Source organism: Elephantulus edwardii, unplaced genomic scaffold (assembly GCF_000299155.1).
Source record: "Elephantulus edwardii isolate Elephantulus edwardi_28Jun2011 unplaced genomic scaffold, EleEdw1.0 scaffold00418, whole genome shotgun sequence".
Classification (NCBI taxonomy): domain Eukaryota; kingdom Metazoa; phylum Chordata; class Mammalia; order Macroscelidea; family Macroscelididae; genus Elephantulus; species Elephantulus edwardii.
The window spans coordinates 863,956-882,759 of NW_006400168.1; the positions used below are offsets into that span (position 1 = coordinate 863,956).

The 18,804-nt window shown below is 52.0% G+C and overlaps 1 protein-coding gene across 2 annotated transcripts; it reads left to right on the plus strand.

Annotated features, from left to right (window-relative positions):
- Window positions 1-923: 923 nt before the first annotated feature.
- On the plus strand, window positions 924-18,451 carry ADCY6 (adenylate cyclase 6). 2 transcript variants are annotated; one of them, XM_006902489.1, is made up of 21 exons: window positions 924-1,781; window positions 5,162-5,311; window positions 5,709-5,830; window positions 5,924-6,035; window positions 6,165-6,292; window positions 6,835-6,993; window positions 7,097-7,238; window positions 7,354-7,482; window positions 7,742-7,767; window positions 7,961-8,108; window positions 8,363-8,460; window positions 8,577-8,664; window positions 8,822-8,938; window positions 9,221-9,379; window positions 9,686-9,864; window positions 13,299-13,334; window positions 13,418-13,547; window positions 13,872-14,135; window positions 15,709-15,913; window positions 17,988-18,112; window positions 18,326-18,451. In XM_006902489.1, the coding sequence occupies exons 1-21, from the start codon at window positions 924-926 to the stop codon at window positions 18,449-18,451; spliced, it is 3,501 nt and encodes a 1,166-aa protein (XP_006902551.1). The 2 variants fall into 2 exon arrangements, with proteins under 2 accessions (XP_006902551.1, XP_006902552.1); XM_006902490.1 differs by lacking the exon at window positions 9,221-9,379.
- The last annotated feature ends 353 nt before the right edge of the window (window positions 18,452-18,804 follow it).

Sequence of the window (18,804 nt, forward strand, 5' to 3'; positions counted from 1 at the left end):
GAGCTCAGCAAAATAGATACAGTGCTACCTTCACAGAGTTCATAGTTGTGGGCAGAGACATACATAAGGAGTTGATTATAATTGTGAAAAGTGCTATGGGAGAAATACAGAGGGCAACACAGGGGACCAAATTATTCTGACTGGGAAACTAGGGAAATTTTCCCCGAGGAAGTGACATTTTAAGCTGAGATCGAAGGGGGTAGTTGACTTTGTAAACTTGGTAAAGTTTTCAGTGTAGGTGCCTGCGTGTGTGCAGGGGAAGAATGTCCAAAGGGATTCCCTTTTATACTGTGGCCATCAACTGGACTGAATTCATCCTGCAGACCTGACTGACTTATTGGGCAGAAGTTCTGAAGAAAAATGTGAAATAATGATGCACAAATGTGGGAGATACCACATTAAAATCTAGAATTATCCTCAGCTTCAGAAAAATCTAAAGACCAGACCCGCCCTCCCCTTGACCCCTGGGATGCCAGTGTCAGCCTACATGGTGATTGTTCCTCCTGCTGCAGAGCTTGAGCTGCCTGGTTCTTTCCGGCTCTCCTGACCTCGTGTGGGCTGCTTCAGTCATTGACATAGGCCCTTGAATTTACGACCACTCCCTTCCCCTGCCAGAAACCAGTGGCTTTTAGGGAAACGATTTTTAAGTGGAGTGACTTTGAAGTCAAACAGATCTGGGTTAGAATCTTGGATTTTTCCAACTTTTTTGGCTGCTTGATCTTGGGCAAATTATTTTACTTCCTTATGTCTCAAGTTCCTCAGCCATTGAACGCATAAGCCATCTGTCTCGGTAATTTTATGAGAATGGTGCGCAAAAGCACTTAGCTTGGCAGTAGGAAGCACGCAGTTGATAATAACCACTGGTGGTAGCAGTGGCTGCAGTGATGGTATTAATACCATCTCTTTCCTTTCCTCCCAGCAGCATGTCGTGGTTTAGTGGTCTCTTGGTCCCCAAAGTGGATGAAAGGAAAACAGCCTGGGGTGAACGCAACGGGCAAAAGCGTCTGCGCCGAGGGACCCGGTCGAGTGGCTTCTGCACACCTCGATACATGAGCTGCCTCCGCGATGCAGAGCCTCCTAGCCCCACCCCTGCAGCTCCCCCTCGATGCCCCTGGCAGGATGAGGGGTTCATCCGAAGGGGTGGTTTAGGCAGAGGCGCAGAGCTGGGGCTGCGGGCTGTGGCCCTGGGCTTTGATGACACAGAAGCAGCCACAGCGGTAGGGGCAGCTGAGCTGGTGCCTGAGGTGGCGCCCAGGGGCGCGCGATCCTGCTGGCGTCGCGTGGCCCAGGTGTTCCAGTCGAAGCAGTTCCGCTCTGCCAAGCTGGAGCGTCTGTACCAGCGGTACTTTTTCCAGATGAACCAGAGCAGCCTGACGCTGTTGATGGCCGTGCTGGTGCTGCTCACAGCTGTGCTGCTGGCCTTCCATGCGGCACCTGCCCGCCCGCAGCCTGCCTATGTGGCCCTCCTGGCCTGTGCTGCCACCCTCTTCGTGGCACTCATGGTGGTGTGCAATCGACACAGCTTCCGTCAGGACTCCATGTGGGTGGTGAGCTACGTGGTGCTGGGGATTCTGGCAGCCGTGCAGGTCGGGGGGGCCCTTGCAGCCACTCCTCACAGCCCCTCTGCAGGCCTCTGGTGCCCTGTGTTCTTTGTCTACATCACCTACACACTCCTACCCATCCGCATGCGGGCAGCTGTCTTCAGTGGCCTGGGCCTCTCCACCCTGCATTTGATATTGGCCTGGCAACTCAACCGTGAAGATGCCTTCCTTTGGAAGCAGGTTGGTGGTAAGGGAGGTGGGCGTGGGGAACACCACCCGGAATGAGGAATGTGTGAATCTTGGGTGGAGACTGGGTTTGGGATGTCTGGGAGGAGGATAAAAAACTGGAGGTCTGATTTTAGGGTCAGTTCTGTTAGGGATCTGGAGCAAAGGGTGAAGGGAGGGCCCTGCACGCTGTAACACTGGCCTACAGTTTCCATCCAGCTCTTTAGCTTGAGGCCTCTGAACTAGAAAAGCCATAGGTGCAGTGCGGTGGCCCTCCTGGTGCTTAGATCCAGGCCTAGGGACTCTTGAGAAGGTAGTACAGGCTGTGTGGAGATCTTGGCATCTCTCACTTCATGTTGACATCTGAGACTCGAGGCTTTGGTTCTATCCCTGAAAAGCATCTTGAAGTGGTGACTGGGAGGGATGGAGCAGGCTTTGGATAGAGTTGGCACGGGAGGAGGCGTCTCTGCCCTGGACCAAGGCCATCTCTGAGAGGATAGGGGGGGGGAAGAGCCAGGTCAGCTGTCTCCCGAGCTAGGTATAATTTGAGTGGGGCCAGACTGTAAAAGACGGGCATTAAGGATCTGATCTTGACGTGCTCTTCCCATCCTGATCACTGGGGGCCTGGCAGTCCTGCCTTGTGGTTCTCTGTCCAAGCCAGCTATTGCCTTGAGTTTTTTTTATGGTTTGTGAGGTGGGGCTCATGTGGATTGAGAAATAAGAGCTTGGCTATAGGCTGACCTGGTTTTCAGATGGTCCACATTCTCCACTGTGGACTCTCAAGACAACTAGCCTTGTCTTTTGGAGCCTTAGTTTCCCCCATCTGTAAAATTAGGATAAAAATAATTTCTGCTTAGAGATGTTGCTGCTATAGCCCCACCTTTTCCCAGAGGGCATGGAAACCACAGGGGCCCCATTCTGTAGGAGAGGTACCCAGTGAGGGGGTTTCCAGCAAGTGAGTTTGCCATCATCTTTTTCTGGGTAGTATAGGCTGAGCTGCCACTGGTCCACACAGGGAACAGAAACTAGGATGTCTTCCCCCAGCTGGTCCTTCTGAGGCTGCTGTAGGCACAGTTCTCTAACCAGCACACCTCATAACCCTCCATCCACACCTTGCTGGGAGCTGACCTCTCCTATGTTCAAGGTTCAAGGGAGGCTTTCCTGAGTTTGTGGCTTATAGCCCACCTTAGCCCCACCCATAAAAGGGAAGTTGCCTGAGGCTCCCAGGGTGAGAAGCTGGGTACTCTGGCATGATGCCTCTCTCCACCCTCCTTGTGCTCCAGAACAGGTCATAACTTTATAGCCCGTCTGTTTGTGGAGCACGTGCCTGCAGGGCACTGTCAGGTCTCTTAAAGGGCCAGGATCCTTCTGTTTTTGCTAGCTTTCCAACATTTTTATAGATTGGCTATCTAGCTGGGCTTTGGAGCTGGGATGCTTCCCCTCCCCATTCCTCTCTGGGTGCCCAGTGGGTAGGTGGGTGTCTCTGCTCTGCTCTGCTCTCAGCGGGCATGGTGCCCAGAGTTGGGCCAGTGCCTGACTGGGGAGGCAGAGCTCTACAGAGGCCAGGCCTGTGCCAGCCACCCGCTGCCTGCAGCTTCACCCAGTGGGTCTTAGCAGGCACATTCTTGGGATGGGTGGGTAAGTCTCCCCCTGCCCTTGTGCCAGTTCCTGTGCCAGAGTTGCCTAAAATTTTCCCCTGAGCTGAGAAGAGTTCCCTTTATCCAGGTGGACCTGATGGAGCAATTGTTTGGACAGGCCCTCCTAGATTAGCCCCTCTGGGAAGGAACCTTCCTCCTCCTCCGGGTCTACTCTCCTCTTTTAGAGTCTGAACAGTCTGACTCAGTGACCCAGGCTTAGCCTGGAGTCTCCTCCAGTCCCCTGGCATCCATTTTTTCTCACAGCCAGATAGGGGTGTGTGTGTACAGAGTTATTTCAGTCCCTCATCCCCCTTCCCCTTCCCTCCACTGTGACTCACATTTTCCTCTTGGGCTCCTGGGGCCAGGAAGGGAAGTTGCCTGGTTTGCCCCCCCTTTCCTTCTCCCCTACTGGGGGCTATTCTTAGAAACCCCCGAGGGAGAGAGGGAGATAGCGTGCCCCCCTCTTCACCCCTGCTGCCGCAGGGGAGGGAGAGGTCTTGACCCAGTCAGTCCTGGGCTTGGGAGCTGGACTGGAAAGGGAAGCTGGGAGCCAATACTAAAGGGTCAGAACTGAAAGAAGCTAGGGGCTTGCCCTTACCCTTAGTTAGCCTTCTAGTTCCCCTAAGAGGAAACTGAGGCCCAGGGATTAAGCAACCTTGTCTGAGTTTGCAGGACTAGTTACAGTCTTGGCTTCCAGTTCAAGTTCTTTCTCTCTCTTCTCTTCAAACCAGAGCATTTCCTCAGCCAACTCTAGGGTGGAGTCCAGAGTGCCAGATTAACCCCTGCATTTTCACAGGCCCTGAGGCCAACTTCTCTTAGGCTTGCTCTTCAGTTAGTGATGGTGATGACAGGGGGCTTGGGAGCCCTAGGATGAGGGTCCTAGGGAGTAGGGCTGCGAGGTGGGCAAGAGGTGAGGCATGGGGATGCTGTACCTCAGGGGTCACCTGGCATGGAGTCACTTCATCCAGGGTTAGACAGGTTTCTGTGTGTCAGTGGAATGAATGACTCCAAGGCTTGAGCTCTGAGCCTGGATCCTCCAAAGCTCTGAGGCAATAAAATGAGCAGGGATCTTGGGAATTTGGAAAGTGCTAGACTGTAGGGGTAGGACATAGGTTTTGGAGTCTGATTATTCTGGGCTCAAATCTTTCTCTACTTTGAACTGTGTGGACAAGTTACTTACAAACTTCTCTCAATCCATTAAGATGGCATGTTATCACATGTCATGTAGAACTGTAAGAAATACATTGGTTAATATATTGAAGATACCAGTAGAATCCCAAAACATTGTAGGCAATCAACAAAACCATGGTGATAATAGTAATAGTGATTGTCACTTATGTCAGGGCAGGGAGGCACCTTTCAGATAGGATTTCCTCTCTCGTGTGGGTCACTCACAGGATTAGAGCTCAGGCCTCCTGGGTATTATCCTGTAAGGAGGACCAGATGCAGAAGGAGCAGCATTTACCTTTTGGTTGAGTTGTTTGTGGTTCAGTCTGCCTGGCCTGAGTTGGTGCTTCTGCTCCAAGGAGCTTTGAAAAGATCTCATTTCTAGGCATAAAGTGATGCAGGCTTAACTGGGGGCTGAAGTCCTGTGAGGAAGAGCAGGGACCCTGTATACAGGGCAGGGAGCAGCTCAGGGACAGACAGGGCCCTGGGCCCTGGCTTCCTTCCCAAAGGTGCTTCCACATGGAGCGTGGCAAGTGGTTTCGTGAGGGCGGGGGAGGTAGTCACCCGCCTGCTTCTGTCACCCTCCCACAGCTCGGTGCCAACATGCTGCTGTTCCTCTGCACTAACGTCATTGGCATCTGCACACACTACCCAGCTGAGGTGTCTCAGCGTCAAGCCTTTCAGGAGACCCGAGGCTACATCCAGGCCCGGCTGCACCTGCAACATGAGAATCGGCAGCAGGTGGGGCTGGTCTCCCCAACCAGAGCTTCTCCCAGCCCCTGCCCCAAAGAACTTTCAGAACAAATTCACTGACTCAGAACAAATTCACTGACTCTACAACTCTATGGGGTACAGGGTGGATGTCTCCCCCTGGGTTGTATATCACAGAAGTCCTGTGACATGGGGTCTTCTCCTGTCTTGTATGAGAGTGGAAAGAGGTAGCTAGAAGGGGGGTCAGTGAGAGCCAGGGTGTGAATCTGCTGAGGGCTCTTACAGAGGCAGAGGCAGGCCAGAGCCCAGCAGGAATGCTCAGGCCTCCAGAGCGATCCCGGAGGGCCCTGAGAATGGAGACAGACCAGAAGGATTGGGATGCAAGACAGAGAAGAAACTTACCCTAACTGAGACCTACCCGGTTTAGGAGCGGCTACTGTTGTCAGTGTTGCCCCAGCATGTTGCCTTGGAGATGAAAGAAGACATCAACTCTAAAAAGGAAGACATGATGTTCCACAAGATCTACATCCAGAAGCATGACAATGTCAGGTAGGATGGGGGTGGGAGGAGGCCAGGAAGGGTGTGGAGTATGGGAATTGGTAAGGAGTGCATGGCCCCTGTGTCTTCTGCTCTCATCTCCAGCATCCTGTTTGCGGACATTGAAGGCTTCACCAGCCTGGCCTCCCAGTGCACTGCGCAGGAGCTGGTGATGACCCTGAACGAGCTCTTTGCTCGCTTCGACAAGCTGGCTGCGGTAAGAGTGCTGGCACTGAGGGTGGAGCAGACTGTGCTATGGAGTCGGTCTTCAGTCACGGTGGTGGGTTACACTCTTGTAGGGGCAAGAATAAAGGTGACCCCTTCCTCCAACTCTTGTCTTCTTCAGGAAAATCATTGTCTGAGGATCAAGATCTTAGGGGACTGTTACTACTGCGTGTCGGGGCTGCCAGAGGCTCGGGCGGACCATGCCCACTGCTGTGTGGAGATGGGAGTGGACATGATCGAGGCCATCTCGTAAGCAGCACCCCACTTCTGGACGCCCTGGAACTGTGGGTGACCCAGACCCCTCCTCTCCTTTGATGTACCCTCAGGAATTTCCCTAAGTTGGGCTTCCTCTGCTGTCTCTGAGATCTGCCATTGGGAAGGGGACTAGCCCTTTCCCCTTTCCCCTCCTCCCTAGGGACATTCATGGGCCATTTCTCCTCTCCAACCTGTTAGGGATCGGTGTGTACCCTTAGAGTCCAGCCAGCATGGATGTGGGGCTCAGGGAGGATCTGAAGCAGAGAGAATGCCAACTGGGCAGAGCCCAGATGAGAATAAAGACGCCTCTCCAGCTCAGTTCCACAAAAGGCCACTGGGCCCCTGCTGGCAAACAGTTCTCCAACATTTGTCCTTGAGTCCCGTGCAGACCTTCTGCACATGTCCAGCCAAGGCCAACCACTGCTCCCTCACTTAAGTCTGGCTTTGTTTATCGCCAAGGGGAATGAGGGGGTGGGCTCCAGGTTGGGAATAGGGCAGGTTATGCCAGGAGCTGAGCCAGAGCCACGTCCTCCCAGGCTGGTGCGTGAAGTGACAGGAGTGAATGTGAACATGCGCGTGGGCATCCACAGTGGGCGTGTGCACTGCGGTGTCCTTGGCCTGCGGAAGTGGCAGTTTGATGTGTGGTCCAATGATGTGACCTTGGCCAACCACATGGAGGCAGGAGGCCGGGCTGGGTGAGTGGAGGAGTCAGGGGGTGGGGTGGGGTGTGGTGTCCCTGTGGTGGGGGATGGGAACTTGGTGAGAGAGCTATGGTCTTACCCTCTTGACCCCACACAGCCGCATCCACATCACTCGGGCCACACTACAGTACCTGAACGGGGACTATGAGGTGGAACTGGGCCGCGGTGGGGAGCGCAATGCGTACCTCAAGGAGCAGCACATTGAGACCTTCCTTATCCTGGGTGCCAGCCAGAAACGGGTCAGAACCAGGGAGAGGCTGAGGGAGGGCAGCAGGGTAAAGGCAGAATGGTGCGCAGGAGCAAGGGCCTTTTCTCGGCCCTTCTTCCTAGCCTGTGTTTGTGCTGCTCACACAGAAAGAAGAGAAGGCCATGCTGGCCAAGCTGCAGCGGACACGGGCCAACTCCATGGAGGGGCTGATGCCGCGCTGGGTACCTGACCGTGCCTTTTCCCGCACCAAGGACTCTAAGGCTTTCCGCCAGATGGTGAGGGCCCACAGCACTGGACCCTGTGGCCTCACTTCCTTGTCTCAGTCCCCTTCACTGCCCTATACCCTTCTTCTCCCTTCTGCTGCCTCTATGGGTGGTGGTTTGGAGTGTTATGGACTGGAGGGATGATTTCTTTGAAGGGGTCACAGGCGCTATCCACAGTATATGATGGAGAGATTCTTAGCACAGTGTTGGGGGCTAGGGGAGAGGTAGTCTGTCTGTCTGCCTCACTCACACACTGTGTCCCTTTCTCCAGGGCATTGATGATTCCAGCAAAGACAGGTAAGTCCAGATTTTGAAGATGAAGGAAATGAAGGGAAGAAGGCACTTGGGCCTGAGATGGGGCTGTGGGGACACTGAGACACCTCTCCCCCTTTAGTGACTGTTATCTGAGGGCAGGCTCACCCTCTCTTCCCTGGCTACTGCCCATGCCCTTACCTCCTGCACCTGGTGAAGCCATTTTCTCTGTTCCTAGCAGAGGGGCCCAAGATGCCCTGAACCCTGAGGACGAGGTGGATGAGTTCCTGGGCCGCGCCATTGATGCACGCAGCATTGACCAGCTTCGCAAGGACCATGTGCGCCGGTTCCTGCTCACCTTCCAGAGAGAAGACCTCGAGAAGAAGGTTTGGAGGCTGGCAAAATGGAAAGAGTGATAAGGGAAGGGCTGAGGTGGGCAGGTCCGGGCAGAGAAGTCTGAGCACAAGTGGTGAAGCAGGAGAGGGGTTTGAGGGATGGAAAGGGGACCCCAGTGAGGGTCTGTATCGATGAGGCCAGATGCTCTTCCTTTCGCTTGAGGTCCCTGGTAGTGCACTGCCCCTTGCCATCCCTGCCTCCCTCAGGGATGACCCAGCCCCCAGCTCAGCCTCCTCTCCTTCAGTACTCGAGGAAGGTAGATCCCCGCTTCGGAGCCTACGTCGCCTGTGCCCTGTTGGTCTTCTGCTTCATCTGCTTCATCCAGCTCCTCGTCTTCCCACAGTGAGAGCCCTAGTCCTCCTCTCTCTGCTTCCCTGCCCCTCCGTCACCTCCCAGGGGTGGGACAGGGACACACAGCCTTCCAGAGTAACGTTTTTCCTGGCCTTGTTCTGCCCTAGCTCAGCCCTGATGCTTGGGATCTATGCCAGTACTTTCCTGCTGCTGCTGATCATCGTACTCATCTGTGCTGTGTACTCCTGTGGTTCGGTATGTGGTGCTGCCGGGTGCGCATGCTGAGCGACGGGCAGGGAGGGTTCACACAGGAGCGGGGGGGAGGCTGCGTTCCCGAGGAAACACGGGAGAGGGGGGAGGACTGCGTTCCTGGGTGCTGGCGCGTCTCCAGCTGTCTCCCCTCTGCCTCCAGCTGTTTCCGAAGGCCCTTCAGCGTCTGTCCCGCAGCATTGTCCGCTCTCGAGCACACAGCACTGCAGTCGGTGTCTTCTCGGTCCTGCTAGTCTTCACCTCTGCCATCGCCAACATGGTAAAAGTCCAGTGGTAATGCTCCCACCTCAACTCTTGTCATGCGCTCGCTGCTCTGGGCACTGGGTGGAGGGGTCAGAGAGGAATGAGATACATTTCGTGCCCTCAGGAATCCCACTGTCCCTAAGGAGGGACTAGCTTTCTAATTGTCCCTTCTCCTTGCTCTCCCTGTGCCTTTTGATACTCGAGTGACAACTTTGGCTCTTGTGGAATAGGCACCTGGGCATGTCCCTGAGACTGATCCCTCCGTGGAAACCCTGATCTACCTCCTCCACTTTTGCAGTTCACCTGTAACCACACCCTCATCCGGACGTGTGCAGCTCAGATGCTGAATGTAACACCTGCTGACATCACCGCCTGCCACCTGCAGCAGCTCAATTACTCTCTGGGCCTGGATGCTCCCCTGTGTGAGGGCACCGCACCCACCTGCAGCTTCCCCGAGGTGTCCGAGCAGTGCTCAGGCAGGGGGGAGGTCCTGACCAGTACTCCTTGTTCACCTCTCTGGGCCAGGCCTGGTGATGGGCACTAGGGCCTCAGGAACTCATCAGAGTCCCCAACTCCTAAGAGCAGCCAGGGAGCCTGGTGTAGCATTGAGATTGAGGATGGAAAGCGGAGGAGATACTGGGATTTGAGGGTCATGGAGGGGAGGTTAGGCCAGGTAGAGGAGTGCAGGGCTCCCCCTGCATGGGTGCATGGGGCACCATGGCCTCAGCCTTTACCCAACGTGGCCTCTGTCATCATCCCCCAGTACTTCATCGCGAACATGTTGCTGAGTCTCTTGGCCAGCTCTGTCTTCCTGCACATCAGCAGCATTGGAAAGCTGGCCATGATCCTTGTCCTGGGGCTCATCTACTTGGTGCTGCTTCTACTGGGTCCTCCAGCCACCATCTTTGACAACTATGACCTGCTACTTGGTGTCCATGGCTTGTAAGTCTATTCTCCATTTTTTAAAAATTTATTGTTAATTTCAATGAAAATTTACAGAGACTTTGGATTTCCATTCATTCATTATTGTACTTTTCTCCCCTCCCAACGCTCCCCTCTAGTACACTGCACTCTTGGAAAAGTGAAAGAAAAATTCTTTCATTGTTTTACAATCCCTCCCCCCAGGTCCACTCAACTATACAGCCTTCCTTCTGGACTCCTGTCATGACAAAAATACCTAATCACATGTCCCCTTTAAACCGTTTTCTCCCTCATCTGCTTCAATGCAGTATACATTATTGAACCCGTATTTCTCAGTCTCCCCCCAGCCCCGAGATCAGTCCTGTTTTACAATAGTGGTACCATGCAGTATTTGTTCTTTTGTGACTGAGATACTTCACTTAGCATAATGTCCTCCAGGGTCACCCATTTTGAATAACATTGCATGAGTTCCTTCTTTTTCAATGCAGGTATTATTCCATTGTGTGACTATACCACAGCTTCTCTATCCATTCATTTGTTGATGGGCACTTAGGTTGTTTCCAACTCCTTGCTATTGTGAACAAAGCTGCGATAAACATCAGTGTGCATCTATGTGCTTGGATGTCAGTTATGGTCTCTTTGGGGTATATTCCCAGTAGTAGAATTGCTGGGTCAAATGATATCTCTATTTGCCACTTTTGAGAAACGCCACACCACCTTCCACAGTGATTGCACCATTTTACACTCCCACCCACAGTGAATAAGGGTTCCAGTTTCTCCACAACCTCGCCAGCATTTGTTGCTTGCTGTTCTGTTAAATTTTGCTATTCTGACCGGGGTGAGATGATATCTCATAGTTGTTTTTCTCCTTTTTTTTTTTTTAATTCCCTGGGGCTGGGGAGCTCTGGTGGCCTGGTGGCAACAAGAAGCTGTACTGCAATCTCAGAGGTACATACATGGTTCAAATCCACCAGATGCTCTGCCGGAGAAGGAGGGAAAATTTCCCTCCTGTACCAGTCAGATCTGATTTGATGGTACACGCACAATAAACAAACAAACAAAAATTCCCTGGGGCCTCCCTGATCCTGCTATGTCCTCGTGACCCTTTGTCCCCTGATGTCCAGGCTCCTGCACCCTTGGCATGCTACTCTTACCCCTCACTTTTGGGAAAAATGGAGGAACTCACAGCACATAACCCTAAATAGTTACCCCGAGGAAACTCCAGTCCTGGAAAATCCCTGTATCTTTAGACACATAAAAAAATTCCCTCTCTTGTTTGCACAGTGCTTTCATATCCACTGTCTTAACCACCTTTGGTCACATAGCTGCTTGGTGGCCACACCCTAGGTAGGAACCAAAACTTCTGCCTCCTGCTTGAGGCATTTGCCGGGGCAGCACATGAGCTTTCCCCCCAGAACCCTACCTTTTTCATCTGTGCCCTTGCTCAGTGTGGCAGAAAAAGTCCACTAGGTTTGAAATCCTTACTTGGCCTCTCATTAGCTGTGTGACCTTAGACAGAGAGGTAAGTTACCCTCTCTTAAGCCTCAATTTCCTCCTCTATAAAATGTCAGTACTACATATTTCACGGGACAGTTGTAAAGAGAGTTGTTGTTAGGTGCCATCGAATCAAGTACAACTTACAGTAAATTTATGAGTGACAGATCTGATCCCTGCCCTCTCTTGTGCCATCTTCATAATTTCTGACACCATGAAGCCCATTGCTGTGGTCACTGTGGTGGTCCACCTGGTGGAGGGTCTTCCTCTCCTTCGCTGTGCCTCCACCTTCCCAAGCATGATATCCCCCTCCCGTGAATAGCCTCTCCTAGCAACATGCCCCAGTATGAGACGAAGCTTCATCAACTTTGCCTCCAAGGAGCACTCTGGCTGCACCTTCTCTAAGACGTAGTGACTAATGTTTATTGAAGGTACTTCAGCAGGCATGTGCAAGGCACTGTGTCAAGCTTTTTACATGTATTATTTAGAGCTGGTCGCTATTTTAATGATGAGTAAACAGAGAACTGCCAGATGTGCAAGCTGGATTTAGAAGAGGTCGTGGTACTAGGGATATTATAGCTAATGTCAGATGGATCTTGGCAGAAAGCAAAGAATACCAGAAGAATGTCTATCTGTGCTTCTTTCATTGACTATGCAAAGGCTTTTGACTGTGTGGATCACAACAAGCTGTGGCTGACTCTAAGAAGAATGGGAATCCCAGAACATTTGGCTGTGCTAATGCGAAACCTATACTTGGACCAGGAGGCAGTCGTCAGAACAGAGCAAGGAGACACTACATGGTTCAAAATCAAGAAGGGGGTCCATCAGGGATGTATTCTGTCTCCATACCTTTTCAATCTGTATGCAGAACAGATCATCCGAGAGGCTGGGCTATACGAAGAGGAATGTGGCATCAGGATTGGTGGAAGAATCATCAACAACCTGTGTTATGCAAATGACACAACCCTGCTTGCTGAAACTGAGGAGGACCTGAGGCGCTTGCTGCAGAAGATCAAGGACTACAGCCTCCTATATGGACTGAAGCTAGATGTCAAGAAAACAAAGATTCTAACCACTGGGCCAACTGGCAGCATCAGCATGGATGGTGAAGAGATTGAGATAGTTTACAGTTTTAATTTACTTGGCTCTATAGTCAACGCTCTTGGTAACAGCAGCCAGGAAATCAGGAGACGAATTGCATTGGGAAAGTCGGCTGTGAGGGACCTCTCAAGAGTACTGAAGAGCAACGATGTCAGGCTGGAGACTAAGGTGCGCCTGATCCGGGCTATAGTCTTCGCAATTATGTGCTATGCATCAGAGAGTTGGACAGTGAATAGGGCTGATAGAGAGAGGATTGATGCCTTTGAGCTGTGGTGCTGGAGAAGAGTGTTGAATATACCATGGACTGCTAGGAGAACAAACAGGTTTGTCCTGGAGAGGGTGAAGCCAGAGTGTTCCCTGGAGTCAAGGATTCTGAAGCTTTGTCTGACATATTTTGGGCATGTTGCAAGGAGGGACTGGTCCTTGGAAAGGGACATCGTGTTTGGCAGAGTGGAGGGGAAGCAAAGAAGAGGAAGACCTTTGGTGAGATGGATCTATTCTGTGACTGGAGTGGTGGGAATAAGTGCGTTTGAGATGGCTAGGTTGGCACAGGATAGAACAACATTTAGAGCTCTTGTACATAGGATCGCTATGAGTCGCAAGCGACTCGATGGCACATAACAACAACAACAAACTGAATTTAAGGAGAACTTGACCCAGGTCACACAGTTTGTAAGTAGAGGAAGGAACTAGGAGTGGAACTTTCTCTTACCCTCTGCTCTTAATGGATTATTTTAAGTCCTGGCCTAATGTCTCTTTTACAGTATATGTTCAGTAAATGCAGTCTCTGTCTCTCCCCTTCCATTCTCCCACCTGGAGACCTGAGAAACAGTGATGACTTTGTTGTGTCTCTCTGCCAGGGCTTCTTCCAACGAGACCTTCGACGGGCTGGACTGGTGAGTGAGACTCGAGGGGCAGCCTCAGGTAGGGTACCCACAGTCCTCCCTCAGACACTGAATATGCCTTTGCTCACCTTCAGCCCAGCTCCAGGGAGGGTGGCACTCAAGTATATGACCCCTGTGATTCTGCTGGTGTTTGCCCTGGCACTGTATCTGCATGCCCAGCAGGTGGAGTCGACCGCTCGCTTGGATTTCCTCTGGAAACTGCAGGTGACTGGGTGGGCCCTCGGGGGTATGAGGGAGGTCCTGGGAGCCTGGGCCATGCCAGAAACTCATCTCTTGCTTGATGACCAAGAGTCAGACCACCCAAAGCACACCCTGGCTCTCTCCCTGTCTCTTCTCTTTGTCCATCCCAGGCCCTTTCCCCATCGGCCACCTGCCTGCTTCACCCTGCTATGACCTGCCCTTTAGGCCCCATCCAGGCCTGCCGTCCTTCTTCCACTGGGTTCCCTCTGATGCCCGTCACTAAGCCTTGGCCACTGCATCTCTCCCTCATGAGTACCGGGCAGTCAGTGATGGGCATGGTGTTCACAGGCCACGGGGGAGAAGGAGGAGATGGAAGAGCTCCAGGCCTATAACCGGAGACTGCTGCACAACATCCTGCCCAAGGACGTGGCTGCACACTTTCTGGCCCGCGAGCGCCGCAACGATGAGCTCTACTATCAGTCATGTGAGTGTGTGGCTGTCATGTTTGCCTCCATTGCCAACTTCTCCGAGTTCTATGTGGAGCTGGAGGCAAACAACGAGGGTGTCGAGTGCCTGAGGCTGCTCAACGAGATCATCGCAGACTTTGATGAGGTACTTATCTGTTCTGGACAGGTAGGGGTCGGGGTGAGGGTGGGGAGAGTGGAGAAAACTTTTCATAGAAGGCTAGAAATAGAGGAGGCTGGATGAGACCTGAGGATTTCTGGGTAGGAGGAAGGGTGAACCCAATCGAGGCAGGGGCAGGAGGGCATGCTCCATGAAGATGACAGAGGCCGATGGGGATTGGCCTGAGAGGGTCAGCATCATCACTTTTGGGAAGGGAAGGGGGACTCTGAGGTCTGTGAGGGGGCTGCATAGCTGTCAGGAGGATGTCACTGAAGAATGTAGCAGCAGTTTGTGGGCACACACTCCCTTGCCCCCAACTTGATGCCAAGCAAATAAGATAGTACCTTGATAGAGAAAATGGACGCAAAATGGGGGGAAGAATCCTGGGCATTCAGGTCCAGAAAGAAAGCCACTTCCTCACTTGAGGACTCGGAGTCCCAAAAGGTGAGGGTTAGAATAATAAATACAAAGGATTTCCTTCATTCTTGGAAGGGTGGAGGGACAGCGCAGGAGAAGATGATCCCAGAAGAGAGAGACTGACACAGTGACTGGAGTAATGGGGGTAGGTGTGTCAGAGACAATGAGACTGGCTCAGGATTGGGTGGGGTTCAGAGCTATTGTACATAGGGTTGCTGTGACACAGGCGACTCGATGGCACCTAACAACCACAACTATCTGAGCATCTCGGAGATTGTGAGGACGGCATTGGACAGGGCAAGCTTTAGATCTGGTGTCCACAGTGTAGTTATAAGTCAAAGTTGATGCACTGACACCTAAAAACAACAGGATCCCTGCTGGGCAGTGCAGAGGGCTTGGTGCTGCAGTCCCAGACCTGCTTCCGTAAATGTTATTTAGTTAGTTCCTGTCGAGTCTGTTCCACCTCCCGGCAGCCCTGTTCGGAGTCGCAGACTCACTGCCATGGAGTCACACTGGCTCACAGCTGACCCTCCAGCAGGGTTTTGGAGGCTGTACGTTGCATGGGAGGAGATTGCCCATCTTTTTCCTGTGGAGCTGCTGATGGATTCCAACTGCCAGAGGCGCGACCTTTGGGTTAACAGAGCAGCACCCTGCGGACGGGGCCACCAGCTGAGTAGGCATGCTCTAGAGGGTTTTCAAGGCTATGACCTTTTGGAAACAAATCACCCACAACGCCTATCTTCCAAGGAAAACTGGGTAGCTTTGAACTACCGACCTTTCAGCTAGCAGTTAGGCACCTAGCTGCACCACCCTGATGCTCCAGTCCATAGAGATTACAGCCAAGAACACCCAGTTCTGCTCTGTGGCACATGGGATCGCCATGAGTTGGCACTGACTCGATGGCATCCTTTCTGAGATCCTCGATTGCATTAGGGAGCTATCCAAGTGGACTGAGTCCTGACCTGGATTTCTGATGGTGACTGGTGAAGGAGGGCCATAGATGAAAGGGACTTAGTCACCAGAAAGAGGGGGAGTTTTAGAGGTTAGGGGAAGGGAGGGATCCAGGCATGGGAAGGAAGGCATTGGGGCAGGGCTGGGTTTGGCCTCTTGGCCTTGACAGTCAGACCCCCCCTTTGCTGTCCAGATCATCAGCGAGGAGCGGTTCCGGCAGCTGGAGAAGATCAAGACAATTGGCAGCACATACATGGCCGCGTCTGGGCTGAACGCCAGCACCTATGACCAGGTGGGCCGCTCCCACATCACTGCCCTGGCCGATTATGCCATGCGGCTCATGGAGCAGATGAAGCACATCAACGAGCACTCCTTCAACAACTTCCAGATGAAGATCGGTGAGAGGGCCTGGCTGCCTGGTGGGCTTTCCCAGGGTTGTTTCTGGGAGTGGTTGAGGGAGCAACTTGGGGTGTGAGGGAGTGAGATCTCAGATCCTCCATCAGGTGCTGGGCATTTCCGGTTTCCAATCTCCCACGTCAAACCAAGTCTGATATTAAGAACAGTTGACCATGTGCTAGGCACTGGCCTAGACTCATTGGAGCACAAGAGAGTCCTCACATTATTATTACTGTCTGGTGCTATAGTCCACATGTAGCCCAAAGGCCACGTGGTTGGTTGTAGCAGTTCATATCCACCAGTGGCTACGTGGGAGAAAGGTGGGCAGTCTCCTCCTCTGTTAAGATCTACAAACCTGTAAACTATCGGAGGGTCTGAGTTGGAACTGCCTCAGTGCTAGTGAGTACAGGCTGAAAAAGGAGTCTTTGACTAGAACCCCAGATTTGCTAGATGCAATCTACCCATGGCTCCGTAAGAGGGAAAACCTGGCTGTATGTTCTTGTAGACATTACAATATAGGAAACACTGTAGGGAAGTTACACTGTCCTGTCGGGTCACTGTGAATTGGAATTGACTCGATGGCATACAGCAACCACGGATAGAGACGGTCACTCAAGTTCAAGCAATCAGTTGGTGTCTCAGCCAAGATTCAAAATGAAGTTTATCGAAAATCCAAGACCTATGGCCGGTCTGATGAGAGGTACTTCTTTTCAGATAAGCTGGGACATAATAATAAATTGATGTAACAGTAATTACTTGGCTAGAAATAATAGTGTGGATTCTAGAGTCAGACAGTCTAGGTTTGAGTTTTGACTCTTCTGCTTTCTGGGAAGTCACCTGACTTCACTAATCGCCAATCAGCAGCTTATCCAGCTCTTCAGCTGTAAACTCCTGGGTGATGTTGTTAGTTGCCTCAATCAGTTCCTACTCACAGTGACCCTGTGAACATCAGATTAAGACCTTGCCTGATCCTGGGCCGTCTTCACAGTCTCCACCGTGCTTGCGTCCATCGTTGCAGTCATGCATCAGTCCATCTTGTTGAGTCTCTTTCTCCTTCTTCTCAGACCCTCTGGACAAGATGCCAATGTCTGTGAGATGAAGTTTCAACATCCCTGCCTCGAAAGGAGGGGTCTTCCTCTCCTGCACTTCTTTCAAGACAGATTTGTTCATAATTCAAAGGCATAATTTTCTTTCCTTCTTCCTTTTTATAAGCTTAGGTTGTTGCTGTTTATTATGTGCTGTCAAGTAGGAACTGACTCATAGCTGATCTTCTAAGAGAGTTTTCAGAGGCTGTAAATTGCATGGGAAGAGATAGCTCATTTTTCTCCCATGCAGCAACTGGTGGATTCAAACCGCCTGTCTTTGGGTTCACAGTGCAACTGCTTATTGATTAGGCCACAAGAGCTCCCTATTAGCATTTGTTGTTGTGTGCTGTCGAGTTGGAACTGATCTATAACTGACCCTCCAGCAAGTTTTCAGAGGCAGTAAAGCACATGGGAGGACACTGCCCAGCCTTCTCTCTCAGAGCAGCTGGTGAATTCAAACTCTGTGCTTTTGGGATTGTTGTTCGGTTTCTTACTGTATGAAGCAATTGAGAAAAAACACCATGAGTCGGGTGTACCTTAGCCTTTAAACAGAGATCCTTATTTATACCCTCATACTGCAAATAGTTGTCACTTGACTGCCAACTGAAAAGTTAGTAGGAATCCTACCAGGGTTGCCTCAGGAGATAAGACTGCTTCTGTTATAGCTTTGAAAACTCCATACAGTGGTTTTTATTTTGTACATGTGGAGTCGTGCTGAGTCAGAAGTAACTAGATAGTAACTAACATCATCTGTCTGAAAAGTAGGGAAAGGCATCCCTTTGTGAGGATGAAGTAATAAAAAAAATATCCTAGCCAGAGCGGCTGTCACAGCAACCTCCTCAGCTGACATGCCCAGATCTTCCATTTTTTACAACCAGCAATCTTGCCCTTTTCTGCTCTGGGTCCTTTTCTGAAGCTGCCAGGAGGTACGATGACTCCCTGGGGTGTCTCTGAAGTGTGCATTCACTACTTGGTGGTCTCCCCATCTCAGGGCTGAACATGGGTCCAGTCGTGGCAGGCGTCATTGGGGCTCGTAAGCCGCAGTATGACATCTGGGGGAACACAGTGAATGTCTCCAGCCGTATGGACAGCACGGGGGTCCCTGACCGAATCCAGGTGAGGAGGGTATGAATGAGGCTAGGAGGCCTATGGGTCCAGTGAGCATCCACAGGGCTCTCTCTGCTGTTCGCAGGGCCTGTGTGGCAGTGCTGTGTGGTTAAAGGAGTACGAGCTGGGGAGAGGAGCTTGCATGACCCGAGAAGCTCTGGGTCCCTGCAAATACAGCAGATGGGAATCCAAGCTAAGGGGACTCTTTTTCTCACTCCTTAGGTGACCACGGATCTGTACCAGGTTTTGGCTTCCAAGGGCTACCAGCTGGAGTGTCGAGGGGTGGTCAAGGTGAAGGGCAAGGGGGAGATGACCACTTACTTCCTCAATGGGGGTCCTAGCAGTTAGCAGGGCCCAGCTGCACATTGAGTAGAAGGGACCAAGGTGGGCATTGAGCAGTCTCTGTGCTTGCTGCTGGAGCCGCAGCAGGAGCTCTGGACCTTCCACCCTGCCACCCGTGGAAAGGAAAAGCCCAGCCAGCTGTGCTAGGACCATGCTCGTCTGCCCTCGGCCTGGTGAATGAGGGGATACCAGGAGGATTATGCAAGATACTCTTCTTACGACGGCAGAGCTGTTCCTTCTCCTTCCTTCCAGCTTTTGGGGGCAGAAGTGTGGGCAGCAGTAGAGGTGAGGGGAACCCTCCTCTCTGATTAAAATGGCAGCTTGTCATCCCTGCCCCTGCCCTACCTGTCTGGGCAACA